Below are 10,977 nucleotides of genomic sequence, written 5' to 3' on the forward strand. Positions count from 1 at the left end.
TGCAAAATAATACAGCTTGCAGTAATTCTGTTTTAATGCTACTGTGTACTTGTGCATACTTCACTGAGAAGCTGTTGTAAACATTTTATGCTATAGTACAGATCTCCGTTAAAACGAACAAAGATGCTTGTTTGAAAAACATATAGATGTATAAAACTGCTTTTAAATTAGAAGCTTAGCCAAGACTTCTAGTCCACTGCTTGTAAGATTTCTTCAACTATATAACCCCACTGAAATAAAGGAATTGTAGTCTGATCCCATTACTTCTGGAGGCCATGAGACTGGGGAAGATTTGCCTAACTAGATAAGAAGCTTGTTCCTGATATAGCAGGGTTATGCAATGTTTTGGATTCAGTACCCTCCAAATGCTTTAAACATTTAGGGTCATGAACTTAGGGTGCTTTAGGTAAAGCAGCTCCAGCAACCACATGATTGTATGAAAACACAAGTCTGCTTTAAAGAGTTGCAGACACATGCTGTGTTGTTATGAACTGCCCAGAATTGTGCTCTAAGATGGGCGACCATACAGATCTAATGAATGAATGAATGAATGTTCACATTCCTGCATGCTTCCAAGCTTTTCAGAATTGAATCCCAAACAGTTGTGCAACCCTGTTATGCAATGTGTCCCACTTTATACCTTTAGGAAGAACTTCAGATCATTCTTCCTTGAGAATGATCTACCCACATTGATTGAGAGAGAAAAAAAATCTGCTCTACATCTAAAACTACTCTTCTGCATCTTACAGAGATTAGTACAGTAATGAGACAGTCCACCCTCTCAAGTTTACATTTAAAAGATAGGACCCAAAATGGAATAGCAGAGAGGATAGAGAACAGGCAATAGCTCCGAGATTCAAGATGGCCTTGCTACCTTTTTGGATATTATTTGCCCTTCCAAGACATTAAAAAAAGAAAACATAGGTATGAGTTATGAAAGATCAAGCAAGAGGCAGCAGTTCTAAGCAAGAAGAATAGAATTACATCAAATAATTTCAGCCATGGGTTTTCTCTTTTGCATAAAATATTTTTATTTATTTGTCACATTTATATAGCCTCCCATCTCACATAGTGACTCTGGACAGCATACATAACAAAACAGTTCAAATACATTAAAAAACCCATTAAAATACAACTAAATTAAATTAAAAAGGTAAAAACTAGATAGTGAAAAAAACATACGAGAGAGTGCATTCCAATTAACTATCATATAATCATCTAACAGGGTCCATTCTATCATGGGGTCCCCAAGCCAGTTGACAAAACCATGTTTTAAGGGCCTTCCAGAAGGCTGAAAAGTTGGGGCCAGCTTCACTTTGGGGGGAATGATGTTCCACAGGGTGCAGCTATGGCAGAAAAGGCTTTCCTCCTACGTCCCACTCAATGAAATGCTCTGGCCAATGGGACCTGCAACCTGCCTCTCCTGGTGGGACAGGTAGATGTAACCAGGGAGAGGTGGTCCCTCAAATAACCTGGTCCCAAACCATGTAGGGCTTTAAAGGTCATAATCAGTACTCAGAAGCAAACTGGCAACCAATACAGCTTGTGAAGCAGAGGTGTAATGTGTGTAGTTCTTGGAGCACACATATCCCTGCACTGCATTTCACACCAGCTGAAGCTTCTGGATACTCTTCAAGGGCAGCCCCATGTACAGCACATTACAGTAATCCATTTGGGAGTTGACTAGGGCAAGAATAACTGAGAATAGGGCCTCCCAATCCAGGAATGGGCACAACTGGTGCAGAAGATGAAGCTGTGCAAAGGCCCTCCTGGCCATGTCTGCTACCTGCTCTTTCAGCAGGAGTCATGAGTCCAGAAGGACCCCAGATTGTACACTGGGTCTGTTTAGAGAAGTGCAAGCACATCTAGCACCAAAGATGGTGAATCCCCAGATACAGAAGTCCCCAAAATCCAAAGTGACTCAATCTTGCCAGGGTTTAGCTGAAGCCTGTTGTTCTTCATCCAGACCTGCACAGCCTCCAGGCACCAAGAAAGACATTCACAGCATCACTTAGCTGATGCTGGGGCAGATATATACAAGTTGGTGTCATCAGCATGCTGATGATACCTCACCCCATGGTGACAGATGATCTCAAGAATAGATGCAGTACCCCAATCCTGCTCCTGCCAGAGGTCATCGAAGAGCATGACCAGTGCCATTTCTGTTCTGTACCTGGGCCTGAATCCTGACTGAAAGGGGTCCCCATAATCTGCATCATCCAGGATCCTCTGAAGCTTTTGTGTGACCACCTTCTTTATAATCATCTCTAAAAAGGGAAGGTTGGACACTGGAGAAAATTGTCCAGTATGGTGGGATCCAGCGATGGCTTCTTGAGGAGGGGGTGAACCAGTGCATCTTTAAAAGATTAGACCCCAATTTGATAATTGATGGATGCCCTTGAATCAGTTTTAGATTATAAGCTTATGGCTCTGCTCACACATTAGTCTAAACCAGCACAAACCACAGATAAATTCATACATAACACTAAACCATAAAGACCAGCTTTGCACATTTTATTTAGTCAAAGCAAATAAGTTTATGGCCAGTGTGAAATGTGAATCCAGCCCATATTATTTCCAAGGTCAGAGATAGTATGTCTACTACCAGTTTCCAGTAGTGGTAGGGAGAGGATGCAGAAAGTTGGATTGGATAGGTTTTTAATCAGATCTAATGTGTTACGTGAATCATTGAATTGTACATATCCTGCTGTGTTTCTGACTGGCCAGAGGGGAAGCTGGCAGCTTTCACTTACTGGTGGGTAACAGGATAAAGGGAACCCCTTTATGCTTTTTACAGGTTGCAGATGAAGGATGCTAAAAGTGCCAATATTAGACTTTCTCTGTAGCCCAATAGTTTCTCTAAACAGTAGCCTCTCAAGAGCCATAAAACAGGGCTGACAACCATTTTATAGCCATGGTTCACTCGTCCCTTCTTTCCTTCCTTCCATGTATGTAATTTTCAGTCGTTAAGTCGTGTCTGACTCTTCGTGACCCCATGAACCATATTGCGCAAGGCCTTCCTGTCCTTCACTGCCTCCCTGAGTTTGCTCAGTTTCATGCTCATTGCTTCAGTGCATTTTCAGTACCCAGTGCCAGAAAAAGGTAGAACTATCATGACATTACACCACTGAGCAGAGACAATTTTCCATTAAAAAAACCAGGCTGCATTAGAGGACTGTTGTTGTTCTGAATGGTTTAGCTAAAAGAAATAGCATACCTTATTGTTTTACTGCCAGAAACTGGCAAGAACTTCATTATTCCTTGCTCGTCTCCAGCCTCAGCATTCAAGAGATACTATACAAATATAGCACTTTACTATAGCACTTCCTTTAAAATGAGTGACATTTTTATAGTTTGACTACTGTAGCTTTTTCCGAAGTAAAGTTCCCTACTCTGAATGAATACTTGAAGCACCAGTCAAAAGTAAGGATCATCATTGTGAGCATACATGATCCTGTTCCTTTATTCCAGCATAACCACTTTGCAACTATTTGTTTTTTCCAGACTTTACCAAATGTTGTAAAGAGACAGGTTTTCTTATGGTGGTGAAGTGCCGAAAGGAAAACAAACTTCTGAAAGAATGTCTCACCAGCTAGTAAGTATAAAGACACTGGAAGAGAAGTCCACACACGTCAAAGCATTCACTGCTATTTTGTTTTGAAAATGGCATGATACAGATCTTGCTTTAAGTCTTTGATATCAGCAGTGTATTGGCATCAGTTTGGCTGGCTGGCAATTCTGGGAGGGCACTAAGTTGGGAAAATCTGTAATATCAGAACACAGGTATAACTACCACTGGTTTTTGTTCATTTGTTCCTCATCAGTTCATTTGTCCCCATCAGTGTAGCTGATTCTTCATAAAAGAACCTAACTCTTTATGGTGGACATTTTGGGGAGGAATATCTCCAAATCCAGCCTTTTTCAACCTGATACCCTCCAGGCATGTTGAACTAGAACTCAGCATCTCCAGACAATTAGGCCATGCTGTTCAAAGATTATGGATGCTGCCTGCCTAGCACATTGGGGTGACAAAATGTTATGGCTTCATTATCCCAAGATCTGAATCACTTATGTATTGCAGTATATTTGAACGCTATAGAATTGCTACAGTTATTGGGAAAGTTCATGATATAAGAAAGATACTTGAATGTGGTCTTTCTATTTTTAAAATGATTTGACACGTATCAACAGTACTAAGTGTTAAGGGTTTGTTAAACAAAACCAATATGGTATCCTAGGGGAAATGAAAAAAAACAAAACAAAACTCCTGTGTCCTAAGGCAAATGAAAAAAATGCTACATATATAAGGTTTAGTCTTGGGGAAAAAAGACTATTCTGGACAGGAGTTCTTACATTTATTTTAAAAAACCAAAGTTAAGAAACTTATTTAATTTAAAAAAAAATTGTATTAAGACAACCAATATAGAAATTCAGTTTAGTGTAAGGATTTGAAACTTTCTGCACTACTTTGGAGTATTAAGTCAGGTGCTACGGTAAAACAGAAAAGATAGAGCTAGGACAAAATGTAAATTTAATTACATTTGAATTCAATTAAAATGGAATTAAATGTATTTAATATTATTTTGTAAGTATTTGTAATTTTTAATGGGACTGAAGGGAAAAATTACAAATTTGGTGTCAGGTTTTGGAATTTGAAACCTCAGGATATGCAGTAGTGTGATTAATACAAACTAAGCCTACCAATAGAGGTGAATATGTGTAGCTCAGGGTTGAACTGTGGAGTCCTTGGGGTTCTCTGAGCTTGGTTCTTTTCTTGCAAATGTTTCATTACCTGGCTAGGTAACATCTTCAGTGCTAGAATGGGATGGGGTTTGCTCTCTGTTTATGTGCTGTGGCCTGCCTTGCCAGTGCTGGTAAGGGTGGGGGGTTTGTTTTGCTTCTCTGGTAGTTCTTTGATTAGCATATGTTTACTGCTTGATTGTGTGCCTGGTGCCTCCCTGAGTTTGCTCAGTTTCATGCTCATTGCTTCAGTGACTTTTCAGTACCCAGTGCCAGAAAAGGGTAGAACTATCATGACATTATACCACTGAGCAGGGACAATTTTCCATTAAAAAAACCTGGCTGCATGCAGTCAATCACTAGCAATCATCACCAGCAATCGTCACCCAGATAAGCAAAGGTTACCACTGGTCACACAATCAAGCAGTAAACATGCTAATCAAAGAACTACCAGAGGAGCAAAACAAAACCCCCACCCCCACCAGCACTGGCAAGGCAGGCCACAGCACATAAATAGAGAACACCCATCCCATTTTAGCGCTGAAGGTGTTACCTAGCCAGGTAATGAAACATTTGCAAGAAAAGAACCAAGCTCAGAGAACCCCAAGGACTCCACAAACTAAGCCTACTACTGTTTATCAGGAAAGCCAGAGAATGCTAACAGGCAAGTATCTGGTTAAATAATTAAGAACATCATTTTAGATAGAATACAGGTAGACCTCGCTTAACCATGGTAATTGGGCCCAGCAACTCTGTCACTAAGCAACATGGTCGTAAAGTGCAACATCATGTGACCATACTGAATTATGATGGCAGTTGCAGCACTTCCAGTTGCCGTCCTTAGGTGAATCCTGCACGGTCACAGCATCCCGTGGTCACATGATCACCATTTGTGATCATCTGCTGCCTTCCTGATTGACTTTGCTTGTTGAAAGCCAGCAATAAAGGTCACAAAAGGTGATCACATGACTGCAGGACACATAATTGTGAGCTGGTTGCCAAGCGCCTGAATCGCGATCATGCAACTGTGGGGACACTCTGATGGCTGCAACTATGAGGACCCATCATAAGTCCCCCTCATTTAGCACTGTCATAACTTTGAACGGTCACTGAACGAGTGGTCGGTAAGTGAGAACTACCTGTATACTCTCTCCTCCCTGTGGGGAAGCTTATATCTTCCATTGCTCAAATTGCACCTGCTTGGTTACCTGCTTTTGTTTTCATAGCAAAAACTGTTCGCTCATACCTATGTATTCTCCATATTAAGGCTTTGCAAAGCATTTCATGAGGCCCAGCATTATGTCCCCTTCCATGATGTGTTGCAACATCTGGATCCTCCAGAACGTTCAGCATAGCTGCTTTGAGAGTTTTCCCAGGGGCTTTCTCCATTCATGTTTGTGCACAACCACCTGGCTTCCAGGCCCAGGGGAAATGTCTGTGCAGGCAAAGAATACTTGAAAAGTACTCGGAGCTGCCAAACGGAGCCTTCCCTAGGACATGGGTGTTAGGGGTACATGATACATTTTTATAATTTTGTTTATTGTTTTTCATGGGTACCTTTTATTTCATATACACTGAATGTTTATGTGTTTACATATTAGATAGACAAGGAATGAAGGCACAGAATTCTGAAAATTAACGTTCCTCATAGAAAATTAGTTTTGAACTTTTTTGCAACAGCAGATGGGTTCCCATTTAAACAGCAGATATGATTTTGCATTTACATAGAATATATGCTTTGGATAGTTGATGTTAGTGCATTCCCTGCACTATTCTTTTTGGTCTGTAAGTTGTCTGGTATAAATGTAATTGGGTGGAAAAATTAATGCACGTATTTTGCCTGTCTTTTAGCTATACTGATCCAGCATTTTATGAAGAATGCAAGGCTGAATATTTGAAAACCAGGGAAGAATACAGGGCAACAAAAAGTCCTCTTCATCAAGAGCATTCTACTAGCACATAGGCAAGTTGTATGGCTGACATTTTTAACCTGAACTGACATATGCACAGCAACTTCTTTCTGATTTTGTCAGCCTACGTCTGCCAAAATAAATGAAACCAAATACAGAAATCCTGAAGCACATGACTATGCTAAAAAAGTTAATGGAACCTGGATATTAAATTTGGTACACCAATAGTAATTCTTCAGTTCATTTAAACATGCAGCTGCGCCACAACTATTAACACTTTAAATATATACTCATTTTTCAGGACACAGCAAAATAAATCTGTACCTTTTGTTCTTGCTTGTTTGGAGTACAAGATCTAACAGGTTTTAAGGCAGTTTACAATATTTAAAATATAATAGAGTGGGGTTCTTTGGGAAGGAAAGACTGTGTGATTTCCACCAGTTTTTTGATAATGTTAATGGTACTCTACTTTTGAGTCTGTACCACAGGTGGCCTCTATGAAAATTAATTTTTCTTGGATTCCATTGTACAATGTCTAATATCTGCAAGTAACAGAGCAGATGTCCTTTGCAAGATTTTTTCCCCCTCTAATTACCTCACAGGATTTGGTTTGTCAAGTGAATGTCCTCCAGAGAATAATAAATCTGAACTGAGTGTGAATCTTTGAGATCCTCGCTTTAGAGAGAAACTCCATGTGAAATTTTAAAGGCAGAGTTGCTTGGGAAGGAGAGTTCCTACAGGTAGCCACCTGATGGACATCAGATGTATTAAGAATATAATTCTCATTTCTCAACACACCTAATAACCACTGAGTTTGAGAAAGCTGCTGGAAAGTTTTTATAAAGGGAAATGAATGGTTCAAAGGACAAGAGAATATAAATTGGCTTGTTAAATATGAAATAAGCCACTCTGCTACGTTTCTGTTATATGCATCAGTAAACGAGATCTCTTGTTAACAAAACATGTGCTATTGAACAGGAATGCTGAAATGACAACCTGAATACTTACCTGTGTCAAGAAAGGACCGTGTAGTGCCCCTGGCTGATTAGTATAACTTATACCTGGTCTGATGGGATGTTGAACACAAAAGTGTGTTTGCTTTTAAGTCTCTACTGCTCTTATTACTGAAGAATTTGTGTACATGGAAATCAGAGTTTTTCTCATTGTTTTTTGCAAGGGGGATTGTCACCTTATCTCCTAAGCCCTGGTTGGTTAAACTGAAACAAGAAACCTGGGCCTGTGCTTTTATTACTTTGTATAAGCTTCTGAAATAAATATTCCTCCAAGCAACACCTCTGTATAAAAAAAAATGAAGTGTTGATGGCAAGTAGAGGCAGAGGCCTAGTCTATCAGTCTTCCTTATGTTCAGAATTTCAGTACATTCTGAATGGGGACATCTTTTTCAGGGTGCTCTATCACTGGATGCTCTTTCAATAGTTTTATTCCTATATTTACTCATATAAATCAGAACAAGTACTCATTTTCAGAAAGAAGAGAATAGCATCAGGGGAAGGACCCTGTGACACTCCAGGTATTAGTAGACTATAACTTCCATTATTCCTGATCACTAGTTATGCTGGCTAAGTCTGGCGGGAAAACATTTTCCTTGGAGGAATGGTGTGAAGATAAGTAATAAAAGCAGATAGTAAGCTACAAATTCTCCTAAAATATGCTGGCAATTTCAGAAGACGTGATGGCACCTTTGCATAATCAATCAAAGAATTGCGAAGAGCTTATAGGGTTCTTGGTCCTATAATATAATTTACTCTTGTTTGTGCAGTACCTCCCAGTTTTGTTTTTGAGCTATGGCTCCCTTTAGGTAAATAATTTTTGATCCATTACAGGGCTTGGATTTATGAGAAGACTTGAAATCCAGTAACTGAAAGACAGAATGTTAGCATCACTTTACATCCAATATTCATCAATTTTACTTTCAAAATATACAGTATGGTGGTGGTAGGATATTATTTTTTGAGATATATTGGAGATGTAAAGAAATAGAACTGAATGTTCTGTCAAAAGATCCAGATATAAAAGCAACAGGTGATGTGGAAAGCAGAGACAAAAGTGGGCAGCAGAATGATGTGTTCACAAGTTGTAGTGAGAACTTTACAATGTGGGGGTATTCTCTGGAATTGAATAAAAGAATTAATGTTTCTCTGTTTAATTACTCATGCAACCCTTTTCAGATATATGCTAAAAATGGTTCTCAGGGAATTTATTCTCACCCAATAGGTATGAAAATAAAAGGAAGCTTCATGAATTTTATCATCATCATCATCATCATCATCATCATCATCATCATCATCATTTTTGCTATTGTGAAGAATATTCCATCACAGAATACATTTTGAATCAGTTCTGTAATATTAAATAAGTGGTATGTTAATAGCTCATGTCAAAATTGTTGACTGAGATTTAACTGATTTTTCCTTTTTATGTACTTTTTCTCTAATCCTGCAACTTGCCCATTTGCAGAGGCATCTCCTGAAGCACTTCTGAGAATTTCCAGTTTTCACACATTCTTTTATATTGATCGAGCTGGTTGGATTTCTGTATACAAAACAGATGGTCCCCACTCTTTTTATGGTATCTGAAATCAAGAGCTGGGGCAACAAAGGATTGATTGATTGGTAAGGAATATTAAGGAGGTGTAAAATGTTACGACTTTGGAATATTATGCTCTCAAAACTATTGTTTTGAGTGTGCTAGGCATGAAACAAAACACAGTCCTGTTCTGAGCGCCGCAATTAGGCAACTGTTTTGTGACTTACGATTAGGCTGCTTTTTTCAAACTTTTTCCAGCCTAGCCAGTACAACAGCAGAGATAAGTCAAGTCCCTGTTGCTAACACTTTAGCCTGAATGGGATGATGAGGCAGTGTTGAAAGAACATTTAAACACACGGCCAGACAAAAGTCTGCCTGGTAAGTTGCCATTTGTTTCTCTGAAGCTTCTGTGGGGAGGTTCATGGATGGAAGGGTGGATTCCATGAACATTGTACTGCAGTTTATTTTGCAAGCAGGTAATACAAAAGTAGCTCTGGGTGTGTGTACAGACACATGCGTTTACTAAGGTTATAAAGAGTGCTACTCTATTTTGATTGGCTTGCTGAACTTTTGGTGTACATGTATAGTCTATTTGATCTAGTGTTCTGTTGTAATTTCATGCAGTTAAAAAGCATCAGTAAGATACCAATAAATAAATAAAATTAGAGAGCTTACAGAAAATTGAGCCACAGGATTTTTTTAAAAAAAACAAAAAAATTCTATTCTCATTTTAATGCTGATCTAATCTTTTAGATTAGATCAGATGGTGGTGTAAGTAGATTTTTAGTTGAAGACAGGACAGAACTGTGTTCCTGCCATTTCCTACTAAAATTTTAGTATTTTTTAAAATAAATGTTGTGCAATTTGGGTTGTAGCATTTAGCACAGTGTACCCCCAACTTACTTTTGTAGTCCTGGAGTGAAAAACAAGGGAATAGCAGCTGGTCTTGAATTCCAGTTATTTCCTATGGGCAGAACACTAGAAACCCTTCATTCCAAGAGAACATTGGCAGCTCAAAATAATGTTTCAAGTGGTGCTACTTTGCACTGAACTTGAAACAAAACACATTTTTTGTTTCATGAATACCAGTAAGATAGATAGATTTAGGGGATAGACCTCTTATTAAGTCTACCTGTAAGTACTTCAGATTCATAATTCCATGAATGCTTCATGCACCCCTCCTAGTGACTTTGAACTCAGAAGTTTTTAACAATGTTAGTGAGAATTCAAATAATTATTTCTCAGATCAAAAAACCTTTATTCTCTATGAATTAGCCATCTAACATTACCTTTCACTCAAATTAAGAAAATCACAATAATATAAGCCCTCAGAGATTCTGTATCAATGAAATTTATGAGACTAAAATGTCATTTCAGTGCATTAAAGCTCATAAAAGACAACAGCCCTGATTAGAAATGGTTCACCCAAATCTTTGATATTTAGTACTGGGAGTTCCATCCTCCCCCCCGCTTCCAGAAATTTTCCATTTCTAGTGTATCCTACTTTGATCTCATTAAAAAAAAAATCAGGATATAAATTTTAAATAAGATTGTATTATTTAAGATATATAAATAATAATTTGAAATACTCAAAATGTCAAGACTCACTGATTTGGGAATGAAGCATGCTACGCCCAGGTCAACATGCAGCCTTCAACCCCAAGAATGTCTTGGTCTGGAAGGGGAACAGAACATTCTGTTCCTAAATTGTAAAGAGTTTACACATTTCTAATTATCAACAATGAAACCCTACTCCAGATTTTATGTTTTCCACCCAGGA

General features: G+C 38.6%; 1 protein-coding gene across 2 annotated transcripts in view; it reads left to right on the forward strand.

Moving 5' to 3' along the window:
* The window catches only part of CMC1 (C-X9-C motif containing 1), a 51,378-nt gene extending 40,658 nt beyond the window's left edge, over window positions 1–10,720 (forward strand). Inside the window, exons 3-5 of one of the 2 annotated variants that reach the window (XM_025173081.2) lie at window positions 3,505–3,595; window positions 6,592–6,703; window positions 8,886–10,720. In XM_025173081.2, coding sequence (XP_025028849.1) covers window positions 3,505–3,595; window positions 6,592–6,703 — 203 coding nt within the window. In that variant the 3' untranslated portion in view covers window positions 8,886–10,720. The other variant, XM_007438048.4, reaches the window with a different exon arrangement.
* The last annotated feature ends 257 nt before the right edge of the window (window positions 10,721–10,977 follow it).

The sequence above is a fragment of the Python bivittatus genome, unplaced genomic scaffold (genome assembly GCF_059951505.1).
Source record: "Python bivittatus isolate LINGU-HERP-01145 unplaced genomic scaffold, Pbiv_v1 ctg000610_np1212, whole genome shotgun sequence".
In the NCBI taxonomy this organism is placed as follows: Eukaryota; Metazoa; Chordata; class Lepidosauria; order Squamata; family Pythonidae; genus Python; species Python bivittatus.